This window comes from Chelon labrosus, assembly GCF_963514085.1.
Source record: "Chelon labrosus genome assembly, chromosome: 12".
Classification (NCBI taxonomy): domain Eukaryota; kingdom Metazoa; phylum Chordata; class Actinopteri; order Mugiliformes; family Mugilidae; genus Chelon; species Chelon labrosus.
Window position 1 is genome coordinate 191,765 of NC_140345.1, and position 27,631 is coordinate 219,395.

Consider the following 27,631-nt stretch of genomic DNA (forward strand, 5'->3'; position numbering starts at 1 on the left):
ATAAGAAAAAAAGAGAACAAAAAAAACACCAAGAACTGGAACATAAACTTAAACTTCTCCAATGCCAACACTCCCATTCACCAAACGAGCAAAACCAGAAAGAAATACAGAACATCAAGACACAACTAGAGGACATCATACACCAACAAACTCAATTTCTCATGCAAAGAACAAGACTGAATTACTTTGAAAACAATGAAAAAAATGGAAAATTCCTCGCCAATCAACTGAAAAGAAACAAAGAAAAATCAATCATTACAGCAATCAAGGACCCACAGGGAAATTTAACCTATGACGCAAAAACAATCAACAAACACTTCTATGACTACTATGAGAAACTCTACCATTCAGACAACACATCCAGCACAGAAGAAATCAACTCTTTTTTTTTGTAGAATAAACCTCCCCAAGATATCTAAAGATCAAGCCACCACTGTAGACCACAGGTGTCAAACTGATCCGTGAAAGGGCCACTGTGGCTGCAGGTTTGCATTCCAACCATGCAGCAGCACACCTGACTTGGCTCAATCAATCAACTGAACTGCCTTCACGCAGTCATTTCAGGTGTCCTCTTGCTTGATTGGAACCAAAACTTGCCAGCCACACCCACTGCATGGGTGCTGCATGGTTGGAATGAAAACCTGCAGCCACATGGCCCTTTCACGGATCAGTTTGACAACCCTGCTCTAGACCGACCAATAACTGCAGATGAACTCAGGAAAGCCATATTCTCCATGTCTAGCAATAAATCCCCCGGCCCAGATGGTTACCCAGCTGAATTCTACAAACATTTCTGGCAACTTATATCTCCCCTTTTCATCAGAATGGTCAACAAAATTAAACTATCAGGAATCATACCCACACACATGAACACAGCCCTCATCTCAGTCCTACTTAAACCGGAAAAAGATCCAACACTCTAATCTCAAGTTACAGACCTATAAGCTTAATCAATTGTGACCTAAAAATAATCAGTAAAGCACTGGTCAACAGATTAGAAACAGTCATATCCACACTCATCCACCCAGACCAAACAGGCTTTATAAAAGACAGGCACTCATCCACAAACATGCGCAGACTATTCAGTCTCATCAGTTTATTACAAAGAAATCATCTGAACACCATAATTGGATCATTAGATGCAGAAAAAGCATTTGACAAAGTCAACTGGACTTTTCTCCTCACCGCCATTAAAAAATTTGGTTTTGGGGAATCGTTCACCCAGTGGATTAAAATTCTCTACAACTCACCTTCAGCATCAGTAATAACAAATAATTATACATCACAACGCTTCATATTACAATGGGGCACAAGATAAGGATGTCCACTCTCTCCGCTACTATTCGCTATTTTCATTGAACCTGTTGCAGCTGCCATTTGTCAGACCACAGACATTACAAGAATACACACACACCCTTCCCACCACAAAATCAGTTTATATGCAGATGGCATCAACGTTTCCACCAAGCTGTCAGAGTTGTTCTCCCTGAATTTCACACAACTACTAAAAAGTATAGAAGACCTCGCTCGTTGGAACAATCTACCCATTTCACTAATTGGAAGAATAGCAGCAGTAAAAATGTCCATTTTACCTAAAATAAACTATCTTTTTGGAATGACCCCTGTCCAACCCACATCTCAATGGTTTAATGCAATGGACTCTGTCATAAATAAATTCTACTGGAAACACAAAAAAACATGAATCAAACTTTTCACCCAGCCGAAACCAAGAGACTATTGAGGACCGGCTGCCCCAAATTTCAAACTATATCACCTATCAAATCACCTACAATATTTATACAGATGGTTACAATATCCACAGCTATCACAGCAACCCTGGGAAGACATAGAACAATACGACTGTCAAGAAATATCAATATCAGATCTCCCCTTTCTTACACAATCAGTCAAAAAACACAACTGCTTCAAAAACCCATATATAGCAGTGACTCTGACAGCTTGGTGGAAATCCAGCCAAATCTTAGGACATCCCATATCCCCCAATAAACTCACTCCACTGTGGCACAATCCGGATTTCCAAATTACAAGCAAGTCCTTATGTTTTCAGTCATGGATAACAGCAGAAATAACACATTTGGAGCATATATTTGATTACAACAAACTCATACCCCATGACATACTAAAACAACATTATAATATTGGCAAGAACAGTTTTTTACAATATTCACAACTAAAATGCTGTATAAAAGAGAAAATTAATATAATAAACAACACTTTGCAAATACCCCCATTGCTTAATCAAATAAAATTACTATCCACCCAGAAGGAAACATTTTCAAAAATATACAAACACCAAATACACATAGACAATAACCTCCCGCCAACCATAAAAGACTGGGAAAGGGACCTCGGAACCACCAATGATATCACAACCTGGATACACATTTACAATAACACCTTCTCAATGAAACTTAGATATAAAAATGCAGGCAGACGGACAATTTTTGATAAAGTATGGGAGCCAGTCATAAAATACCTTAAGGACTTGAGAGAGACCAATGTTACAATATGAACAATTTCTCAGGACGACTCTGTGATGACACTGACGGTGTTCAGTACCCGGGTTGTGTGGAAGTCTGTCAATTTTCATTTCCAATCTAGTTAAGATTGATGATGCTGCTGTGTTTGTTTGTTTCTACTTTATTTTTTTTTCTGTGTGTGTGTATTACAAAAACATGTAAAACTATGATTGCTTCATAAGTAACATGTATTTTATTCAATGCGCACTGGGCAATAAAAAGAATATACAAACACCTTCTCAATGTCACAAAACTCCAAACTACAACTTATCCAATACAGTACACTTTACCCAAAACATATTTTACAAAATGGGAATGGTAGAAAATTACATCTGTTTACACTGTACAACAAACACTATAGACGATTACTTTCACGCCATCTGGCTCAGCCCACCAATTCAGAAACTTTGGACAAACGTTATCAATACACTTTCACTAGCTATAGGTCGCCGTATTCCAGCCTCCTCATCTATATGTCTGCTAGGAGACCTTTCTGTAGTTGAACCACCACTGAAATATGAACAACCAATATTGATCACTCTAACAGTCGCTAAAAAGACCATCCTCCTAAACTGGAAAAACAGAACAAAAATCACAATATCTTAGTGGCTCCTCCTATTATCCAACCACATCTCAACAGAAAAACAAATGGCATTAAAAAACAATCAGATTGACTCGTTTTATACATACTGGTTACAACTCAAAAACATGTGCTTAGGGGTCTATAGTGCCCCGGTTGTTCCCAAAAACCCCATCAGCACCTCACATATGAATGACTGAGCCGTTTGTTGTTATTTCTGTTACATGTGTTTTTTTTTTTTCCTAAACTGTTATTTATTTATTCTTTTTTTCATATTCTCCTCCCTCTTTAAACAAAACTGTCTGAAAAACTGAAAAAAAACTATCCTTTTACACTGCTATACTAAACCGTCTATAATTCTTATCATTGAGAATATTATTTATCTTATTGTAATTAAGCAAAATATAATGTAACAGGTAGCAATGATTTCTTGTCACCCTCACCCCTCTTTGTTTACTGGTATTGCAATTTTTTTATTTACTTATTTATTTGATATTTTTTTATTATCCCTTTTTTTTTCTCTTTTTTTTCTCACTCACCCACACAACACAACGCGCACAACTAGCACAGTTTATCTTGTTCAGTGTTCTGCACTGTTTTGTCCTTGTCCTGTAAGTGTTTTGGTTGTTTTTCTTTATCAATAAAAAAAAACAAAAAAAGAACCCACTTTTGCGACCCACTTTTGCGTCATGACCCACCAGTTGAGAATCACTGATTGAGAGCTATTCAAAATGCCAGAGATGAACTGCAGATGAATATATTAACTCAACACGTTTCCCCCCCCAGAAAAAAAAAAAAAAAAAAACTTTTTTAGAAAGTTGAGAGGATGCCACTAGTCACACTATCATGTACTTGCAGAAAGAATCATGACAAACGATCGTCTGAAAAGACCTATAAACGCAGCGTGTTACAACAGACAGGAGGCTTCCTCTTCCCTATAATTACAGCAGGATTATACACTGCCTGGCCAAAACAAAAAGTCGCCACCTTCTAATAGACTGGGTGCAGTCCTGTTGTATCCACTTTATGACCCAGGAACATCACTTCCTCATTCATGAATAAGCACTTTTCCATTTTAAGTCAGAGACCAGCTTCCTGTAGCCGTTTCAGCACCATGGCCAGAGTCTCAACACTTTCCCTGTGTTGAGGATGTCATCTAGGAAGATGGTCACACGAGGGATGCCCTGAAGCAGTCCCTCCATGGTCTGTTGGAATATCGCTGGGCTTGATGAAATGCCAAAAGGTAACACTCTGTATGTGGACAAACCTTTATGAGTATTTATGGTCACATACTTCTTTGCTACCTCATGTAAGGGAATCTGATGATAGGCATGACTCTCTAACTGTGTGAACTTCTCTCCACCTGAAAGTGTAGCAAACAGGTCCTCAATTCTGGGAATTGGGTACTGTTCCAGTTTTGAGATCTGATTTACAGTCAGTTTGTAATCTCTGCACAGTCTTACTGTGTCATCAGGTTTTAACACAGGGACCACACTGTCCACTCAGCATGTTTTACTGGTTCAATAATCTCCTGGGCGAGGAGACGGCTGAGTTCAACCTCCACTCTTCCCCTCATGGCATATGGGATGGGCCTGGCTTTAAAAATGCTGGGGGCAGCTTCCTTGTCCACATATATTTTTGCTGGGGGCCCTTTGTATCTCCCGAGTTCATCTTTGAAAACCTCCCCATACTCCCCCAGTACCTACTCCAAGATCTTTTCTTTCACGTGGTGGATTTGGGGTTCAGGGGCCTCATGTACGAAGGCTGCATGCATACAAAAACGTTCCGTACGTACTCACTTACGGAAAAGTTCACATGTATCAAGAGTGAAATGTCCGGGGACTTGTACGTGCATACACCAACGCCATGGCTGGTGTACGCTGGCTTCTACAGATGTTGATCCTTTGGCGACACTTAGAGGTGATGCCGGGAAACTGTCATAAATGTGAAAACCATTAGTCCGACCGATCGTGACTGTGCGGGTCGACCCTGAGCAGAGCCATGGCAGCTGTGTGGAATGGAATTATCCGCATGTCAGTCAGGTATATCAAATTCCCACAATGCATCTGAACAGGTCAACATTAAAGCGCAATTTGCAGCGAGCGCTGGTTTTCTGAATGCAATCAGAGCTATCGACTGCACACACATTTATATAAAAATGCTATCACATGATGAATTTGTAAATGTCAACAGGAAACATTTTCATTCGATCAATATACAGATCATATGTGATGCGCAAATGCAATTAACCAACACTGTGGCGCATTTTTGCACATCTCCACTCCAGCGAGTAGCGTCTCCAATTCTCTTTCTGTGAAGTTCTCCGTCTTATCCATTCTTATGTTTTCATTTTCTGATCGTGCAGAGAGGGGAATCTCAGGTTCAGGGTCAATTTAAATCTAATTAACTCAAATATTACATATTTTTTTCCACAAATAGGCTTTTTTAAATTATTATAATTTTTTTTTTTAATTATTCCATAATTTAATGAGGGCCCAGTTCTGGGCCCCCCTCTCTACCCTGGGCCCGGGACAGCAGACCCGTTTGCCCCCCCCCCCCATCGGTGGGCGTGATCTCCACTGTAAACCTAGCCTCCTAATCCAGTACCTGCCTACCAGACTGGGGCCATAAAGCCAGCGCTAATGATAGAAATCAGCCTCAGCAGTGACCCTGAATATACCCCAGCAGTGGTGGGCTGTCAGGGCCAGCAAAGCCTTCTCTGCTGGCCTAAACTTTATCAAAATCACTGACTTACCCATTAATCTTATTAAACTATTCCCAATAGACTATTCTTTTCATTTTATGGCTTGTCTGTCTCTCAGCTGCGGTGCTTCTGGCAGTGTAACTTTGCATTAGAGCTTTTGTCCAATAATATTTCAGCCATCATGTGTTGCCAGAGTCAAAGACATCTGCCCGGGCATTCACAATTAAAACTGCAGGCGGCTGAAGCTTGAAATACATAACGTAATGAAGCTGTTCCTTTAACAAATTACATTTCAAGTTCATATTCCTAGGCGTTGTCTGTGGCCTACGGTAGTGCCAGTGTTTTCGTGTCCTCTGATTGTAGGGTCAGAGAGCCTTTCCGTTTAAGCCAAACTAGTGGTTCATGTTCATCTGTTGCGAGCTGTACAAGCAAATCGGCCCAGTTAATGTTTTGGTAGGTATTTTTTGAACTCACAATGGTAGAAGGAGGAGAGGCTATGAACTTGGTTGCAGATCTTCTTAGAAAGCCATTTTCACAGCGGACTTCAAAGGAAAAGCTGGATATAGTGAGGAAAGGCTGCCTAATCCTGGAGCTAGATAGCAGGTCATACACTCTAATATTTCGTTGGACTGCCTTTCACTTTGGTTTCAGCACGCATTCGCTGTGGCATTGTTTCTATAAGCTTCTGCAATGTTACAGGATTTATTTCCATCCAGTGTTCCATTCATTTTTCACCAAGATCTTGTATTGATGATGGGAGAGTCCGACCACTGTGCAAAGCCTTCTCCAGCACATCCCAAAGATTGTCAGGACTCTGTGGTGGCCAATCTATGTGTGAAAATTAAGTCTCATGCTACTTGAACAACTCTCACAATTTGAGCCCGATGAATCTTGGTATTGTCATCTTGGAATATGCCTGTGCCATCAGGGAAGAAAAAAATCAATTGATGGAATAATCTGGTCATCCAGTATATTCAGGTAGTCAGTTGACCTCATTCTTTGGGTGCATAATGTTGCTGAACCTAGACCTGACCAACTGCAGCAACCTCAGATCATAGCACTGCCCCCACAGGCTTGTACAGTAGACACTAGGCATGATGGGTGCATCACTTCATCTGCCTCTCTTCTTACCCTGATGCGCCCTCTGGAACAGGTTAGCCTATTATTCCGGTAAACCTCACTGATTAATGGTTTTCTTAAGGCTACACAGCTGTTCAGTCCCAATCCCTTGAATTCCCTTCGCATTGTACAGTATGTGTGGAAATGCTCTTGAACACTATTACACTCTTGAACCTCACTATTAAACACAGCCCTGAGTTCTACTGTTGTTTTTCTTCAATTTGCTTTCACCAAACGTTTAAGTGATCGCTGATCACGATCAGGATTTTTTTCCCGGCCACATTTCTTCCTTGAAGACGATGGTTCTGTACTATCCTTACAGTTTTTAATAATGCATTAGACAGTTCTTAACCCAATTTTAGTAGTTTCTGCAATCTCCTTAGATGTTTTCTCTGCTTGATACATGCCAATGATTTGACCCTTCTCAAACAGACTAACATCTTTTCCGCAACCACGGGATGTGTCTTTCGACATGGTTGTTTAAGAAATTAGAAACTACTCATTGCATCAGTTAGGGTTAAATTACTTGTCGCCAGCTGAAAGATAATCACCCATGCAGTAATTATCCAGAAAGAGTCTCCTCATCAGCCGGGCAAAGTGGATCCTGTAGAAGAAGGTGGGATCTCAAACAGACACTCATGATTCATCTGGCTAGGGTGGTTTACCTGACAGTCAAAGCAGATCTCACAGTACTGGTGCAGAGTGATATTCAGATGATGGCGGCTTTAACATTTTCTAGGAAAACAATAGACAGCAAACCGTCTGGTTGGCACGCCACAAAGCTCTCCTCTTCTACGGCCAGCACAGGAGAGACCACACGAGATGAAGGCGGTGTTCACGCCTGGCTGTCCTCTTCTTCTATGATAGGAGTGATGGAGGAGATGACAGCGGAGTCCAAGGTGAGCTGAATGCAAGAGACATAATGCTCAGACTCTAAGTTGCTGTCTTCTTCATGCTAGGGGTAGGGGTGAGAAAGTTTTTTTCTAACTGTAATAATGTCTTTCCAGCAGCAACTGTTGTGGAATAGAGCAGTAATGCAATCGTCTGATTTGTGCAGCATCTTCATCCATTCTGTCACAGGCATGTGCAAGGTCCTGATGGACGCTCCACCACCAGGTGACTGGCGGGGGTTTTCTTCCCATGCATCTCAAAACTTATTCTGTAAAACCATTTGCTGGAGCTGTTATATTTAGTCTTGCATATTATCTTGATAACTTTTCTGATTTATTCCCCCTCATGGAGGCTGACAGATTCCTCCTCCTTCAAATGGGCTTCTCTCTCTTCATTTAACAGGACAAAATATATAATGGCTTTGCCTCTCATGTATCTGGCCACCAAGCCGTTCAGTACTCCCCATCAATTGAAGTGATTATGGTATTCGGTGTGTCAGAGCCAAAGGGTTGTCTTGGATAGAGGTGATACATACACAGTTCAGCAGTGTGGTAGTTGAAAGAATATCCCCATTTCTCATCTGTCTCCAAACATCAGTCTTCCAGGAGTGGGCCTGTTGGCAGGTGTTGAAATCTGTACTTAGTCAGTTTTCTTGGTGCCTTCATACCGGTGCTTCCTGAATGATGTTCAGAGGCATTTCACTAATGATAATGGAGGTATAAGCTCTCTTGCTCATTTTATTTCTCAAATCTGTCGCCATGTCGACATTAAAGTCGACATGTCGACATTAAACTCGACATTTTGAGAATAAAGTTGAAATTAGTTCAAAATAGTTTGGAGAGAGAGCAACCGCTCCACAGGATACCCGCACTGAATCCAGAATCAGACAATTGGCCGACGATTCAACACAATGCCTTGTGTAGATGATTTGGTCAAATTGTAGGCTACTTCAGAATCGGGTTTAGCAATAAGGAAATCCTCGCTCTTTAGCGCAGAACCACAGTGTGGTGATTAGTGTAAGGACGCTGAAAAGGTTGTGCCGAAAACTTCGTCTGTTCAGAAGGAGAAATCATACAAATTTGGAAGAAGTGGCCGCATTCTTGCGTACTGAAATTGCTGGAAATGGGCAGATGAAAGGATATCGATGGTTACATCTGCGTGCAATACAGAGAGGTTATGTTGTATCGCAAAATACAATAAGACAATTGATCAAGTTGCTCGAAATGTCGAGTTTAATGTCCACACGTCGAGATTAAAGTCGACATGACATTTCAACTTTATTCTCGAAATGTCGAGTTTAATCTCGTCATGGCAAAAATATTTTTTTCTTCATGTGTGGCCCTAATACTCCGTCGTATCTTTGGGCCAATCATTTCCTTATAACATTTGAATTTCAAATAATGGATTACACAGAAACTTCATTACAGTAGACAATTATTCATTATTTACCTCAGTGCCATGTGCCAATAACGTGGACAACAGCAACCACAATTGAACTCCTACACAAATAGATTATTTTGTTGATAGCACTGTAGCATCGCTTAGTACAACTCTAAACTTAGTTGCCCCTTTTAAAAAGAAGGTCATGAATCGGAGGAGGCTAACTCCCTGGTATAATTCACAGTTGTACAGTTCAAAGCAGGCAGTCAGAAAGCTGGGAAGAATTTGGCATTCCACTAATTCTGAAGAAGCTCAAATAGCCTAGGAAAGATAGTTTAACAACTCTCTGTGTAATATTAGACTAGCATATTTTTCATCATTAATAGAAGAAAACAAGAACAACCGCAGATTTCTTTTCAGCACTGCAGCCAAGCTGACAAAGAGCCACAGCTCTGTTGAGCCATCTATTCCTTTAGCCCTCAGTAGTAATGACTTCATGAGCTTCTTTACTAATAAAATTGTAGGCATTAGAGAACAAATTCAAGGCATCCTTCCAACAGCTGTCAAACATGTAAGTACAGTGGCATTAGAAACTTCTGTAGGACCTTATCAATATCTGGAATCCTTCTCTCCAGTAGATCTTTCTGAGCTCACTTCAACAGTTACAGCATCTAAACCATCAACTTGTTTTCTATATCCCATCCCACCTAAATTGCTCAAGGAGGTAATTAAACCTTTACTACTCTAGACCCAATTTCCAACCTTCCTTTTATCTCAAAAATCTAGAAAAAATCGATGCCAATCAGTTGTGTGATAATTTAAACAGGAATGGTCTGTTTGAAGAGTTTCAGTCAGGTTTTAGAGTTCATCATAGTACAGAAACAGCTCTGGTTAAAGCTACTAACGATTGCCTCATGGCTTCAGACAATGGACTTGTCTCTATACTTGTTCTGCGAGATCTTAGTGCTGCATTTGATACTACTGATCACAATATTTTACTTGAAAGTATGATCAAGATTAAAGGAACCGCATTAGACTGGTTTGAATCCTATCTGTCAGACAGATTACAGTTTGTCCATGTCAACAATGATTCTTCTATTTACACAAAAGTAAGTTATGGAGATCCTTAAACCAAAGACTTGGGTATGAGCAGAGAAGGGGGACTCAGTATCTATCTGCATAATGACTGGTGTACCAACAGCATGTTTGTAGACCATCACTGTTCACCCGATCTGGAAGCTCTGTCCGTAATGTTGGGACCTGAACCTGGTGGTGAGCTAAGGAAACTCACGATGCATGACCAAATTGTGAACCACATGACTTCTTTGTCTTGGAAACAAAGGAAGCACCAAAAACCTCAAGTCCCACAATCTTCCAGGTGTGAAAACTGATCCAGCAGTTATCACTGGCCAACTGTGCCATGTGACCTCTGAGGTCATCAGGCCATATAAAATATTCTGCTTGGCCATTGTTCTCTCTCTTCTCCTCTTCTCTTTCACTAATCTTCACGCTGGAGACTCCCAGCTGCTCGGCTGCAGCTGGGTGCCAGGTAGTCTGCGAAGCAGAGCAGCTACTCCCAGCCTCTTTCTTCACGGCAGCAAACGAGAGCCTGCTTGAAATCTGCACAAGTCTATTAGCCACCAAACAGAAGGTTTGGAGGTTAACTCGTCAAACATCAGGAGTGACACAGCTAGTTAGCACCAAGCTGCTAACAAGCTGCCTTTACATTCTGTGAACAGATAATCTTCTTTCACCTGAAAGACACGATTTTCTCGATCAAGTTTTCTCTTTCCTCCGCTCTTTGCCACGGAGCAACATTTCTTCTTCACTGGTAGAGAAGACCCGGTGGAAGCGTGTGCGAGGCGGCGTCTGCATTGGAGGCGCCATCTAGTGGCCAACTGTGTCATTACAACTGATTCAATGCCGCAGAGGATACATTTTTATAATTTTCAAAATTAATTTAAGGGCCACGTCGAGTGAGGTCGCGGCCCGCGGGTCGCCAGTTGCCCATCCCAGGTTTTGATTATGCAACTGTTGAAGAAAAAACAATCCAAGTCTAGTTCCAAGTTTGCTGAAGTGGTGCAAGTTTATTGGAGTTCCAGGTCATGGTGAGCCTTTCGACACAGACTGGGTCTGACACCAGAGACTGACCCAGAATGCAGGGCCAGAGAACAGATACACTTTGTCCCCAGGTGTGGTTGCAGACAGTTCCTGAATAGATCGCATAGTGGATGTATATTGGTCAGTCAAGGGCAAATTTACACAGGAAAGTGAATTCAGTAGGGGGGCAGATGTGGCTCCCAGACATGGTCAGGGACAAAAGAACAAAAGGACAAAAGAGTGACAGGTAGTATGATCAAGGCTCTGATCTGCAGGGGAGAGGAGACGGGGAGGGTAGATGAAAGAGTATCAGACAGGAGAGATCAAAAGAAAGGTAAAAAATGCTCCTATGCGTTTCGGCTAGGGGCCTTCATCAGGGAGTGTGTCCTGAATAGTAAAGAAGCAAACAATTAAAAGAACTGGTGAGACTGGTACCAGGTGCTGGCACTCAATTCATCAGCACAACAGACCAAGGAAGTCATATTCAAAGTCCAACAGGAGGGGGCCTCGCAGCCTAAAGAAGATTCAAAAAGTATAATATCATAATATCATGTTCCAAAGTCAAGGCTTAATATCATAATATCATGTTCCAAAGTCAAGGCTTAAATCTAAAGGTGACCGAGCTTTTTCTGTTATTGCCCCTCGGCTTTGGAACGACCTACCTGAGGAGATAAGGCTTGCAGAATCAGTAACCTCTTTTAAATCACTTCTTAAAACTCAATTTTATAGACTCGCCTTTTTGTGATGTCGTCTTCGTTTTACTCATTAATTTTTAAGTTTTGAGTTTTAATTTAACTGTGTTCCTTTTATTTGTTCTGCTTTGTTTGTCAAAGCACTTTGTAAACCCTGTTTTTAAAAGTGCTATATAAATAAAGTTATTATTATTATTATTATTATGATCCAATATTCCCCAAAGGGTCACAAGCATATATATCAGCCCATCCATCATAAACATAAAGCTATCAAAGAGTTACAAGTGAACAGTTCTTACAAAAAATGATAAAATTCTAAATCCTCATTGAGTCCTGGATATTGTGTTGCTTTTAGCTTAAATATCCAAAAACTCTCCCGTTGGTTGAGTTGCTTTTGTCTATCACCTCCCCTTAAGGTGTGGGGTATATGATCAATACCTATAGCCCTAAGGATAGAGGGATCGCTGTTGTGTTTTTCTCTGAAATGGCGAGCCATTGGGTAGTTATCATTTTCTGTTCTGATTGCATATTTATGTTCAGAAATTCTGTCTTGTAATCTCCGTTTGGTTCTGCCAACATAAAACACCTCACATAGAGGGCATTTCAGCTTGTATATTACAAAAGTGGTTTTACAATTGATAAAGTGTTTGATTTCATAGGTTCTGTTACCATGTATATCTTGAAAGTTTTTGCATTTGGTCACGGTGGAACAGTGATTACAATGGCCACACTGAAAACTACCTTGAGGTTTAGCTGATAACCATGTAGATTTAGGAGATGCTGGTAAGTAGCTATGGACCAGTTTGTCACTCAGAGTAGGTGAACGTTTAAAGCTAAAAATAGGAGGCTCTGAAAAAATCTTTCTTAGAGAGACATCACATTGTAATAGGTTCCAGTTTCTTTTAATTATATTTTTAATGTGATTGGCCTCTGTGCTGAATCTCGTAGAGAAGAAAACTCTTTCTGAGCACCGCCTAGTAGCTCTATTTTTCAGGAGTGACTGTCGTTCAAGATTTCTTGCTTTATTTTTGGCAGTATGGACAACACTTTTAATGTAGCCTCTCTGTTCTTCCATCTTTATGGCTTTTTCATCAAAATCATCAGTTTGATCACAAATTCTTCTAAGTCTCTGAAATTGTATGTTGTATATTTAAGTTTTCTTCTTCACAACACATCGACTCGGGGTCTCTTTCATGCTAAACTAACCATCCTTCCTCTAACCTGGCACCTCATTCTGTTTAATGTTGCACAAGATTTTGCCAACCTCTACACTGTCAAGAACTCCAAATTCCTTCACCTTAACTAGTTGTTAATGTGGTAATTTTGTTTATAGTTATTAAGTTATTATTAATCAGCGTTCCAAATTAACAATTTAGTCAATTTTATGAGACTGATTTGATGATTTCGCTATCTTTTCCCTTCTCAGAAGGGTGGTGCTCCGAGGTGATCTAGTAATTTAGATCCAATTATTTAATAATAAATTATTTTTGATAATTATTAATTATTCATGATAGCCAAACCCCAATATTTAGTGCCTTAGTACACAGGCCCAACAGTAATTTGCAGACCTTTTTACATACCATCTTCTACTGTAACCGCTTGTTCCTGTGAAGGGTCGCGGGGTCTGCTGGAGCCTATCCCAGCTGTCATCAGGCGAGAGGCGGGGTGCACCCTGGACAGGTCGCCAGTCTATCGCAGGGCTCCTTTTTACATACCACGAGAGCTCACTGTTGTTGCCATGAAAGCTGTTTATATTCCCCTGGACACTAATGTTAGCTTAGCTCTCACACATTTTATGGTTATAGTCAATAAACAGCAGTGTTTACACCCAGACGGTGTGCACATCATAGCAGAGGATTTTAACTAGGACTGTGTTTATTCCAACATTAAGCATGCCTTCAGAGCCACTCCTCTTAATCACCTAGGCCAGTCAGACCACCTCTCTACTTCTGACTCCAACATAATCCCCCCCTCAGAAAGAAAAGCAAATCAAGCAAAAAACTATTAAAACTTGGCCCAAGGGAGCTCTTTCCCAGCTGCAGGACTGTGTCAGTCAATCTGCATGGGAACTATTCGACCAAGGTGATCTGACAGAGTACACAGAAACTGTCCCCTTTTAAATTTAACACTGTGCCGGCACTGTTGCTGTGGAGACACTCTTGCTCCCAACCAGAAAGACAAAGCCTATAGGTCAGGTGATAAGTCACTCTACAGCACAGCTAGGGCTGACCTGAGGAGAGGCATAAAGAGAGCAAAAGAGGCCTACAGGAGAAGAATTAAGGACCACCTCACGGACAATAACCCAAGGAGAGTGTGGAAGGCCATTCATCATTTAAAAAAACTATAAAGGCAGCCCCAAAACCCCTGCAAATGCAGATGCCCTGCTGGCTGAGGAGCTGAACTGCTTCTTTTCCAAGTGTGAGGACAAAAAGCCTGCAACAGACTCACTGCCTCCACCAGCTGCTGACCACCTGATGCTCACTCTACAGGAGCATGAGCTGTGGTGTGTACTGAGGTCAGTTGACCCCAGGAAAGCTGTAGGCCCAGACGGAGTACCTAGCAAAGTGCTTCAGCTCACAGGAGTCTTCACGAGGATCTTCAGCACCTCCCTGTCACGAACCATTATCCCTCCCTATTTAAAATCAGCAACAATCATCCCCATCCCACTGAAAAAAGATGGCGCCAGTGTGTGAGGCTGGCCGTCAGCTGCTCCGACTGTTGTGTGTGTTTCTGTTGTTTGTAACACTTGTTACACATACCGTCAACACTCTGCTGGTGTATGATCGCCAAACGCTTCTAGATCTAAGAATCTCCGCCAAACATCTTGTCAACTTCGATCATTATGGACAAAAAACTCTGCCTCCTTTTCTATTGAACGTCCCGACACACCTCTTCGGCACTCCAGCGCCACTCCCGCGGCGCAAACGGCACTGCCGCCGGGGTAAGCGTAGTGGCCGTTTGGTGAGGCTGAAGGCCGGGTTGGTACGTCCTGATCGAGGTGGATATGGAGCGGGACTTCGCCTTTGTATCTCTCGACATTCGCTGGACCTTGTCACTGCCTGGTTGGTACCGGTGGCGGGCTCGGATGGGATGTTCCAGCCCCGCGGACCCTGCTCTCCTCGTCTCCGCTGGCGCGGAGTGAATCTGGGGAACCTGCGGCCTCTGCGTCGGGCCTCGCTGTCAGCTGCTCGCCCTGACCCGCCAGCGCTTGCAAGGTTTGGCCTGGTAAATGCCAGATCGCTTGCGAATAAATCATTTATCCTTAAAGGTGACATAGAATGATTGAACGGGGTATTTATCCTTGATCTGTGATGTGACATGCAGACAACAAAATTTTGGTTGGGTCTGTAATGCCTTAGAAGCTTCCTAAAAACCTCTCTCAGAAAGCTATATTAGGGTGGGGGGTTTTAAACGCGTGGTTTTGCACCTATTTGGCGCCCCTTCGGGCTTAACTGGCAACCTCATTATGAAATACAAGCACTTGACGCTGATTGGCTGCATTTGCTGCCACTCAAAAGAATGTAAACTTCGCTATAGAGAGCCGAAGTCCCGCCCCTCTACTTACCGAAGGGAGTTTTGGTCGGTTCTGTACGCGCCAGCATGCGGGACTTGTAGTTCGTTTAATTACGTATTTTCCATAGCGTTTTACTTAACTATCTTGCGACAAACTGTGACATTCTTGACATGTAAAATCATTTTTTATTCTGAAAAACAACATATGTATAATCCAAGGCACAAGTCGATCGGGACCAGAAAATAATTTATCTTTCGCCATAGACTGCCGTTCACAAACGAAGTAGCAGTCTGTGGTTGAATGTAGTTGGAATCCGATTATAAATGAACAGCAGCCACGCATCTCGTGCATTTCTTTCGGTGGGAATGTAATGGAAAGTTTGCACACCGCTTGCACAGCCTGGAAGAGCACACCTCGGAACGCGACTCGCCATTTCGCCTTGAACTCCGCAAGCACTGCTGCAATGTACTTCCCGTTGGAGGCGAGAGGGCGGATGTATGCAAATTATTTTGAAGGGGAGGGAATTGAATGAGAGTGGGGGGGCAGTGAGATGCATTTTACGTAATATGTATCCGTTGTTCAGATTGGGCCATTTTCTGGCTGACATTTCTAAAGGAGGAATTTCTATGAAACGGAGATGTTCAGAATGTCTAGCACTTTTCGTATGTTCGTGAATGCGGGCAGACTACCGTTATTCAACTAAGACAAGGTAAAAACGTTTTTTCATTCTCTGTCACCTTTAAGGATTTCTTCATATCACGGGAACTGGATTTCCTTTTTATCTCCGAGACCTGGCTGAGCTTTGGTGAGTCCAGTGTCTTCACAGAACTTTTTCCCGATGAGTGCTGCTTTTTTAACTCTCCTCGGATGTCTGGCCGTGGAGGAGGAATTGCAACTGTTTTTAAGAATGACTTTAAATGTAAACAGTTATCGCTGTCATCCTCCTTCACCAGCTTTGAACTCAGTTTGTTTGAGCTGGGGCATTCTCACACGGTGCTGTGTGCTGTGATCTATCGACCTCCCAGAGACTTTTTAACAGATTTTTCTATGTTCTTGGCTGATATTATGCCAAAATATGATCGGGTCCTTATTGTTGGAGATTTTAATATTCATGTGTGCTGCCCTGAAAACCCTTTGGCACGAGACTTTTTAAACATCATTGACTCTTTTAATCTCGTACAGTCTGTACTTGGGCCTACACATGAACGTGGTCACACACTTGATCTTGTTTTATTTTATGGTTTGCCTGTTCTTAACCTGGAGATCTGTGACGCCTTTTTTTCTGATCATATGCCTGTACTTTTTGAAGCTGCTGTTTGCTGTCCCACAGTCAAACCTCGGGCTGCTGCTCGCAGATGTCGAGTTATTAACCCTTCCACTGCTGCTCACTTCTCCGCAGTTTTCAGTCAGAACTGCGTCATTCCTGAGTCTATGCGTGAGGACACAGAGGCTCTCAACTCATGGTTTCTGGACTCCTGTCAGACTGCCATAGACATTGCGGCTCCATTAAAGACCAGGCAGCAGAAAGCTAAGTCAGAGCCTTGGCTGAATGAAACAACCCGCACTGCCAGACAGGAGTGTCGAAGAGCTGAGCGAAAGTGGAAAAAGGACAAACTGCAAGTGTCTTTTCAAATACTCAGGGATTCTTGGCGTCATTACCAGTCCACCGTGAAAGAGGCAAAAAGAAAATATTTTTCTGATATTGTTGTGTTAAATTGTCATAAGCCTCGTGTGTTGTTTAAAGTTATAAACTCTGCTCTGAATGCACCACAGACTGGAATTGAGGCCTCCCCTGCTGTGTGTGAGAACTTTCTTCACCACTTCATTGATAAAATCACTTCTACCAGAGCACTTATTTCACCTCCTGCTTCTGATCCTTCAGTGTTTGTCCCCTGTTCTGCTGTGTTGGACACAGCAGAACAGGGCTGTGGGCTGTGACTCTTTCCTTTGTGCAGGAGATTGTGAGTCATTTGAAGCCCTCAGGTTCCCCTGATGATACTGTTCCACCCCGATTTTTTAAGGAGGTTTTTCCCACTATTGGGCCATCTTGTCTCGCAGTTATCAACAGCAGTCTGTCTTCTGCAACATGCAGTTGTGCAGCCTCTGTTAAAAAAACCTGGGCTGGATCCTACTGTTTTGGCAAATTTCAGGCCAATCTCTAAATTGCCTTTCTTCTCTAAAATCTTAGAGAAGATTGTTTACTCCCAGCTCATGGACTTTTTAAATGAACAGAAAATTCTTGAGATTTTCCAATCCAGTTTTAAAACTTTGCACAGCACAGAATCAGCGCTTTTAAGAGTTTTTAATGATATCTTTTTAGCTACTGACTCTGGTCACTGTGTTGTCCTGGTACTTTTAGATTTAACTGCAGCATTTGATACAGTGGACCATGACATCCTGATTGCTCGTCTGGAGCAGTGGGTGGGCATCAGTGGCACAGCACTGGAATGGTTCAGGTCCTACCTGTCACATCGGACTTTCTGTGTCAGCCTTGATGACTCTGTGTCCTCCACTGCTCCTCTCTCATGTGGGGTCCCACAGGGCTCTGTGCTTGGCCCTCTTTTATTTTGTCTTTATTTACTTCCACTTGGCTCCATCCTCAGGAAACATGGCATTTCTTTTCATTGCTATGCAGACGACAGCCAGATCTATGTCCCCCTCAAAAAGTCTGATTCATACTCTGTTAACCCGCTGCTAAAGTGCTTAGACGACCTTAAAGCTTGGATGGCTTTAAATTTTCTGAATTTTAATGAAAAAAAGACAGAAGTCATGGTCTTTGGTGGCACCTCTGGGACCCCCCCCCCCCCCCAGTTGATCTGGGCTCTTTGGCACAGTATCGCGTCCCAGTTGTAAAAAATCTGGGGGTCAAAGTGGACGCAGATCTTAAATTTGACAGCCAAATTAAAGCTGTGGTGAAGTCGAGCTTTTTTCAGTTAAGGCAGCTAGCAAAAATCAAACCAGTCCTTCAGAGACAACACTTCGAGACAGTAATCCATGCCTTTGTGACCACTCGGCTGGATTACTGCAATGCACTTTATTTGGGGGTTAGTGGGTCCTCGATCAGTCGTCTTCAACTGGTACAAAATGCTGCTGCACATCTTTTAACTGGCACACGCAAGTATGAGCATATTTCACCCATTTTAGCTTCACTCCACTGGCTGCCTGTCCATTTTAGGATCCATTTTTAAATTATTTTATTTGCTTTTAAAGCCTTGAATGGCCTTGCCCCACCTTACCTCTCTGAGCTGCTACATCCCTATACCCCTACCCGATCTCTCAGGTCAGCTGACCAGCTGCTCCTGATGGTGCCTAAAGCTAGGCTTAAGCTCAGAGGGGATCGAGCGTTTGCGGTTGCAGCGCCAAAACTGTGGAACGAATTGCCGCTGCACATTAGGCAGGCCTCCTCACTGTCTCATTTCAAATCCCTTCTTAAAACCCACCTCTTTTCTTTGGCTTTTAACATCATGTAGAGTGTTGATTTTATGTGATTTTACTTTATGTGTATACGTGCATATTTTTACTACTTTAATCTTTTATTGTGTTTTTATTGTTTCTATTGTGTTATTTATTTATTTTGTTTTATTCTATTTTATGTTGTAAAGCACTTTGATAACCTTGTGTTTGTTTAAATTGTGCTATATAAATAAAGTGGATTGGATTGGATTGGATCCCCAAAAAGCCAGTCCCAGAGGACCTCAACAACTTCGGACCTGTAGCACTTACACCAGTGATTATGAAGTGCTTTGAGAGACTGGTTCTTCAACATATCAGAGACAGCCTTCCTCCCACTTCTGATCCACATCAGTCTGCCTACCGTGCTAATCCACTGAGGATGCCATCGCCATAGTGACACACACTGCACTAAGCCACCTGGAACACAGTGGAGGATGCTCTTCGTAGACTATATCTCAGCATTTAATACAATCTTCCCAGACATTCCGATAAACAAACTGCTCGCCTTAGGGTTCTCCTCCTCCATCTGCACCTGGATCAGAGACTTCCTCACCAATCACTCACAGACTGGCCTCCACTTCTCCTCCAACACCTTGCTTACCACTGGGGCACCACAAAGTTGTGTGCTGAGTCCGTTACTCTACTCCCTGTACACACATGATTGCACACTGCCTCACCCCACCAACACCATCATCAAATTTGCTGACGACACAAAGGTGATTGGACTTTTCACAGAGAGGGACGAGACTGCGTACAGGGACAAGATCCAAGACTGACTGTGTGGTGTTCAGCAAACAATCTCTCACTTGTAGGGGATCCTGTCATCCTCGGTACCCTCCCCTCTCTGGAAATTAAATTTAGGAGACTTGCCCTCTGGAAGACCTCTTCTAACAGATCAACCTTTTATACTATAGCCATAAATGTGCCATGTCCAAATGCTGGACAGACCCACGCTATCGGACCTCCCTGAATGCTGAGGACGTCACCTGAGCCAAAAAGACAGATTTACACTTCTGTGGAATTTCCCATTTTCTTTTTCTGATCTAATTAGTCCTGAATCGAAAGAACATCAACACAATATCAGGAACTACAAAGAATGAATGAATTGCCTCTCATACTTCATATGAACAAAATCAAGAAGCCTTAATGTTATATTCATTATGTTTTAAGTTTGTGATTCATTAATTCTTCCTTTTCAGAGACACTTTCTTCCTCCCCCTCTCCCAGAGTGACCAGGGGAGTGAAAACAGATAAGCAGGTCATAAATACCCCTCTCACAGAGAAGACTCTGATCTGCATTCCTCTGTAAAAAAAAGAACCTTAGTTTGATAATATGACTATCGAAATTGTAATAACCTGGTAAGTTATATATTGTTTTTCAGGAAGTGCTAAGGATCACAATGAGACGATTTTGATCCGTGCACGATAAACCTAGCCCAAATTCACATCATTTGTCACAGTAAGGATGGATCAACAGTGCCCTCAAGCAGCAATTCTTTAAAACATTTTCTTTCTTTTTATCATTGTTGAAATTAAAGCATGTTGAAACTTAGGTATGTTCTTATACTAATAGTAGCTATTAGTGGAAATCACAACTATTGGAATTGTTTTTTTAGAAACCCCAACCTTTTATTATTAGCCAAATGTCACGGTGAAGAAAACTTGATGTTATTAATTACTGATGCTTATGAGTTATTTTGATGTGGTCATTCTGATACGCCATCTTGTAATGTTGAGTGTTGCCACATAGGCAAGAACATCGCGAACAAGCCATGATGAGTGATGGAATCATTAAATTAAATAATATAAAGTAGGTTAAGAAGATCAGGCAATAAGACATCTTGAGACAAAGAAGTAGGCGTTCCCTTCTCTTTGGAAAGAATTTGGAAACCTGATCCAAAACACGCCCTGAATAATTAACACATAAAACCAGAGGGACGCTCCCTCTTCTCTGCACTTTTACCTTTCTAATTTTCTTTTACTCTTCTTTCGTACTCTTCTTCTTTCCATATTTAGTCATGTTTATACTTAGTAACTTTGTTTTAAGAACAACTTGAATATTGTTCCGCGGCCATTTCCAAACTCTGTTTCTCGTCTGACCTTTTTCCCGACGTACAATTTTTGTAGTGACTTAAATATTTTTCTAGTTTTATTCATTTTTATACTCTACGCACCGAAGTACTATTAAAGGAAGCCAACCTCCGTTAACCCTAGGTTATAAGTTAGCCAGTGTAGTTAGTGGGGGACTTCCGAGTAAGACCCGATATCTTCCACGGACCAAGAACCTAAGAGGTTGTTGCCATAGCAACAACACAGAGAAGCCGTGACAATCCGGCTTCCTCCTTCACCTGCAAATACATTGCAAAGTGCCATCTACTGCCTTCGGCGGTCCACCTACAGTGATCTCAAGCGAAGCTGGGTGTTGGAGGGCAGACCACTCAACAAGTATCTGTTCACCAGTCCCAGAGAGACATGCATCAACACTGACGTTCTGTCAACACCTCGTCACGTCAGGACACGCCGATCCTTCGCCATCGATATCATCTACGGAAAAGACTCTACAAAAGTTCGCTCAATCGCTCCGGAGGTTACCCTCAAGAGTTGGTGTCGCTACTCTGAAACTCCCCTTTTAATTTAGAGAAGCTTGATTAGATTAGGTATCAAATCCATTCCCGTTGGTTTAGGCCATAACTTATCTCCATCTCTCACCATCGCTTCAGAAATGAATTATTTCATATCTTATCATATTCATTTTATTTGATTACACACCTTGACGCATATATTCTATTAGTCCCTCATTTATTCATAGTTGTCACTTCATTAAATAAATATCTATTCACACTCAAGAATTTGTTTGTGATGTTGTTTTACAGCAGAGAATGAATGGTACAAATTGTGGAAAAGTATTCAAGTCTTCAGATATAAAAATTATTTGAGACTGACAAATTTATTTAAACTGTGTTCTTCCCATGATAAAAGGAGGTGGTGCCCTAACAAGACATTTAAAAGGTGTAGTATACGCTACACACTGAACACCACAAAAACTAAAGAACTAATAATGGTGACAAGAAAGCTCTGCAGAGGGTAGTGAAGTCACCTGAGAAAATCATTGACTGTTCACTGCCCTCCTTGGAGGATATTGCCACCACGCGCTACATCAGTAGAGCCAGAAAAATCATCAAGGACCCTTCACACCCTGGCCACCATCTGTTTAAACTGCTGCCCTCTGGCAGGCACTACAGGTCTGCCAAGGCACGGACCTCCAGACTCAGAGACAATTTTTTTCCACGTGTAACCTCAGCCTATTCCCTACACATTATGCAATATCAGCTTCAATGATTATACCTGTTCAAGACTCATTTCATCTAATGCTACTAATGCTCACTCCTCTCACCAATATGTGTATATTTATGTATTCTTTTTTATATTTTTTATATATTCTACATAGTAGATAGATAGACTACTTTATTGATCCTTTTGGGAGGTTCCCACAGGGAAATTGACATCTCCATCGCATACAGCACTGTCAGACATACATGCACACAAATTAAATCCCAAATACCCAACACCCAGAAAAAGAATAATAATAATAATAAATATGTGACTGTACATACACGGCTATTGCACAAATATTGTGATTGCACATGGTTAAAAAGAAAAGTACCAGCTACCAGCATTACTGTTGCAGTCCAGTCTCGTCCAGTTCAGCTTGCTGTCTAGCCACAGCCCAAGATATTTATAGGTCTGCACGACCTCCACCTCCTCCGCTCCTATCAGAACTGGTCTGGGGTTGGGTCTGTCCCTCTCAAAGTCAATGACCAGTTCCTTGGTCTTTGAGGTGTTGAGCTGCAGGTTGTTTGTGTGGCACCAGACAACAAAATCCCTCACTAGGCTCCTGTACTCCTCCTCTTCGTCGTCTCTGATACACCCGATGATGGCCGTGTCATAGTATTCTTATATTTTAATATCCACTCATTGATCCTTGCACTGATTATAAGTGGAGTTGCACCTCCAATTTCTGCTACAATGACAATAAAGCTCTTTACCTCTTTTTACCTCCTCAGGGTTCTGTGCTAGGACTCTTCACATTATACATGCTTCTATTAGGAAATATTATTAGGAAACACGGCATAAAATGCCATTGCTACGCAGATGACACCCAAGCTATATTTATCCATGAAACCAGATGAAATCAGCTGGTTTAAGCTCCAAGCAGACATAAAGGCTTGATGACCAATACTTTTCTACTTTTAAACTCAGACAAAACAGAAGTCATTGTATTTGGCCCTGAACATCTCAGAGATTCATTATCTAATCACCTTGTTTCTTTGAATGGCATTATCTTAGCCTCTAGTACTATTGTGAAAAACCTTGGTGTTATATTTGATGAGGATATGTCCTTTAATTCGCATATAAAGCAAGTAACCAGGACTGCCTTCTTTCACCTGTGTAATATTATATATCATAATTAGGAACATCCTGTCTCAGAGTGATGCTGAAAAACTAGTTCATGCATTTGTGTCTTCCAGGCTGGATTACTGTAATTCATTACTGTCTGACTGTCTCCAAATAGCTCTTTAAAAAGTATCCAATTGATTCAAAATGCCACAGCAAGAGTATTGCCAGGAATTAGCAAGAGACATCTCTTCATTGGCTCCCTTTAAAATCTGGAATAGAATTTTAAATCCTCCTCCTTCTTACCATATTATCCCAACAGATGACTTCAATCTCTAAGCGCAGGCCTACCCATCGTTCCTAGAATTTCAAAAAGTAGAAAGGGAGGTAGACCCTTCAACTATTAGACTCTTCTCCCGTGGAACCAGTTCCCAGTTTGGGTTCAGGAGGCAGACACTCTCTCTACTTTTAAGGTCAGGCTCAAGACTTTCCTTATTGATCAAGCTTATAGTTAGGGCTGGACTGAACCATCCCATAGTTACCCTGCAATAGGCCTCCTGTCCTCTAATTTCTTCTCTATTTCTAGTCATGCAATTCCGTGCTACAACTGTATAGCTGAATTGAATTGAACTGAATTAAAAAGAACTCACGCGCTCTGCTCAATCAATGATGGACTGAAACTATACTGGTTAGCTTTTCACTGTGCTGAGAGCATGGGCGGGGTCGGCTGGCATCATGTGACCGTCTAGAATAGCGTATGGGTATATATATGCACGTATGTGTGTGTGTCCTGGGTGGCATGGTACCCACATATGGATCAAGTCAGTCACACAACAATCAAGTACTGACACAAAAAAATGACTTTCACCTTTCACCTGATGAACTTAATTCGAAGTAGTCCAATATGCTCAAAGTAGTGACCTTTGACGTCAATGTTATCATCAAAGTAGTGACCTTTGACCTAAATGATGTCATCTATTTCTGGTTACCCCCTCTAAGACCCGCCCCCTTGACCTAGAGGTCATTAGAGTCATCAATCAAACTTTTGACATAAGGTATATACCTTTTCTTCTTACGTGTAATTAATGGTCAAAATGTCAACCAGTTTTTAGAGAAGTCTTGAGTAGAGAATCTTGTTTGTGATGCTCAAGATAAAAATATACATCTAATCTTAAATTAGGAATCTCACCTTCTAGGCCACAGGTCTGTGAACAGTCCAACCAGGATGACCACTCCGACAGCTGACAGTTGACGGGACACTCGACCACGCAGGAGATGTTCATCTGCCACTTCTTCTCTAAATTCCGCTGCAGCACATTTTGGAAATGAGGTTATATAAGACTAAAATCATTCACATCACAGGTGTTACCAGTCATTATTCAGTTTGACACAATGTGTTTTTGTGAATGAGCTAGATGATGAAGTGGGCAAGGGGTTAAATAGCTGTGGGGACGGCTCTACCACAGCCCGTCCGCTACAATTACAGGGAGTCAAGACATGTTATGAATGAGTAAAGCACTCGGCCTGAAGCTACAATCATAGTACGGGAATACTGCTGAACAATTCATATTTCTTTCAAAGCACTGAAGAGTAAGATAATACACTGATCAACATAACATAACATTATGATCACCCGCTTTATATTCTGCAGGTCTCCCTTGTACATAAAGAAAAAAAATTCTGTGGTGTGGTGGTTAGCACGGATGCCTCACAGCAAGACGGTTCTCAGCAATGGTTTGAATCCATCGGTTGACTGGGGCCTTTCTGTGTGGAGTTTGCATGTTCTCCCTGTGTCTGCATGGGTTCTCTCCGGGTACTCTGGCTTCCTCCCACCGTCCAAAGACATGCTCGTTAGGTTAACTGGTGATTCTAAATTGGCCGTAGGTGTGAGTGAATGGTCATCTGTCTTTCTCTGTGTTAGCCCTGCAATAGACTGACAACCTGTCCAGGGTGTAACCCGCCTCTTGTCCAATGACAGCTGGGAAAGCCCCCCCATTAAGAAACATTAGTAAAAAACGAGGGTTAGGGTTAAGGAGACATTTCAGGAAGTTTATTTTGCAAATCTCACCTCCTTGCAGAATTTAATATCCACTGATTTGCCATCGCTGCGAACACAATCAAGCATCCGGGTCTTGATGCCGCTTCCACACACAGCATTAGGACTCAGCTGGCAAGTACTCCAGTCTTTAGAGAAACAAGACATATTCACACATAGTTTTGTCCGATGGTATTAAAAAAAAAAACAAATAGAAAAATGGCAATGCAACATTTTCAAAGAGGCTAATATATCAGCACAAACACAACCAGCACAGAATATAGTATTATTACATTTAAAATGCATGAATGAAGCATGATGAAGCCCAGCACAACAGCCATTTACCTTTGAGAATCATAAATTGACTTTGTTGCATTTTTAATATTTGTCTCCAGCTTGATTCTGGACTCTAAAGCCAAATTTATGGTTGAGATCTATGGCAATGTAACTACAAGCTGTGATGATGCAGACCAAAACAGATGTGATTGGTCCAAAATGCTTTTCCTCTTTCATGTCTCTCTGTGCACGGAAAGGCACAACAAATTCTCCCTCCTTCTGTCTCTTACACATCATCAACTCTGATGTCTACTGCCTTGTCTGTAGCTAAACAATAGCCACTCAGTTCCAATCGCCATTTTGTCGCCATTGTTTGGAAAATGGCGACGCCGTATGGCCTAGATGCATTACAATTTTTTTTTTAAAAATCACATTGTCATTGTCAGTAGGATTATTTTATTTATTTAACCTAGTGTGTTCTTTCAGATGTGTCAATAGCCAAGGCTTCCTTTTATTTATCTTTTATTTTACCGCAATAGCCTGGAAGGTCCTGCTTCCAATTCTCAAGTGAAGATTCTAGTTCAAATTTAAAAAGATGGTTCGGTTTCTTTTAAGTCTTTTAACTCAGTCAGTGATCATGGAACTTGTAAATATTTTAAGACCATACAACAGGCCTGGCCAGCCCACGGCTCCCGAGCCGCATGCGGCTCTTTGCCCGGTTTCATGTTTACATTCATGTTGAATTTTGTGTTTTTTTACGGTTAGTGCATCTGACGCAAATGACTTGCCGGGAAGAACCGTTGAGTAGTGTAGGCCTACGAAGTTCACTCTCAAAATGGCAGGGAAGAAATGCACAGCAAAACAAAAATATGAAGATGAACACAGGACGTTTTTAACAGAGTGGGAGAGTTTTTTTTTTTTTTTTGTTGAACGTAATGGCAAGCCATTCTGCCTTATATGTCAGGCATCATTAGTGCATTTCAAGGCTTCAGATCTTCAGTGGCACTTCAGTTCACTTCATGCTAACATTGACCAGGAATTTCCAAAGGGGACTGAATTTCGCAAGCACAAGTCGGTCACTTTGAAAGGTCAGGCAGAAAAGCAGACACAGTTGTTCCAAAAATTTATGAAGCACTCAGAGACCGTAACGCTTGCATCGTATCAACTTGCTTGGAACATTGCACGGGCTAAAAAGCCATACAATGAAGGGGAGTTGATCAAGTCATGCCTCAGTGACATTGTTGAAATCTTGTCTCCTGAAAGCGACAAACTAAAACGAATGGTATCAGATATCCAACTGTCCCGCCACACAGTTGAACACAGAATATCGGACATTAACATGGCTACTGAATCACAGTTGCATTCCGACCTTCAAGCCTGTGAGTATTTTAGTGTCGCATTGGATGAGTTTTCAATTCAGTTCAATTCAATTTTATTTATATAGCGTCAGTAACAATACAAATCGTCTCAAGACGCTTTACAAAACCCAGCCGGAAACCCCCAGAGCAAGCCTGAAGGCGACGGTGGCAAGGAAAAACTCCCTTTTAACAGGAAGAAACCTTAAACAGAACCCAGCTCATATGGAGGGACCCATCTGCCTAAGGCCAGCGGGTACAGACAGAAAAAAGAGAATAGAGAATAGCAGAAATGAGATAAACATACATCTGTCATAGATACACATATCTGACTAAAGTGTACATGTGGAATCTTATGATACAAACTGATGATGTTACATGACAGTTTGAAAATGTAAGAGAAATCATAGGCAGGTTGATAATTTGTTCATTCAGGTAGGAGTGGATAACTGCAGGATTCCATGAAGACTGGGCAGGCTGATGAGACCACGACAACAGATGTAGTATGGAGCTCCACAGGAAACACACAACTCCAGGCCAGAGGGGAGGGGAGGGACACACAGCAGTTTACATGCTATACAGTAATAGCACAAAATT

General features: G+C 41.8%; 1 protein-coding gene across 1 annotated transcript in view; it reads right to left on the reverse strand.

The window, feature by feature from the left end:
- Window positions 1-27,631, reverse strand: part of LOC311496748 (thrombospondin type-1 domain-containing protein 7A-like) — a 443,055-nt gene that overhangs the window by 106,231 nt on the left and 309,193 nt on the right. The window contains exons 19-20 of the mRNA XM_084556712.1: window positions 25,437-25,552; window positions 24,558-24,675 (exon numbers count right to left, since the gene is read on the reverse strand). Of these exons, the coding sequence (XP_084412838.1) occupies window positions 24,558-24,675; window positions 25,437-25,552 (234 nt within the window). The remainder of the gene's footprint in view (window positions 1-24,557; window positions 24,676-25,436; window positions 25,553-27,631) is intronic.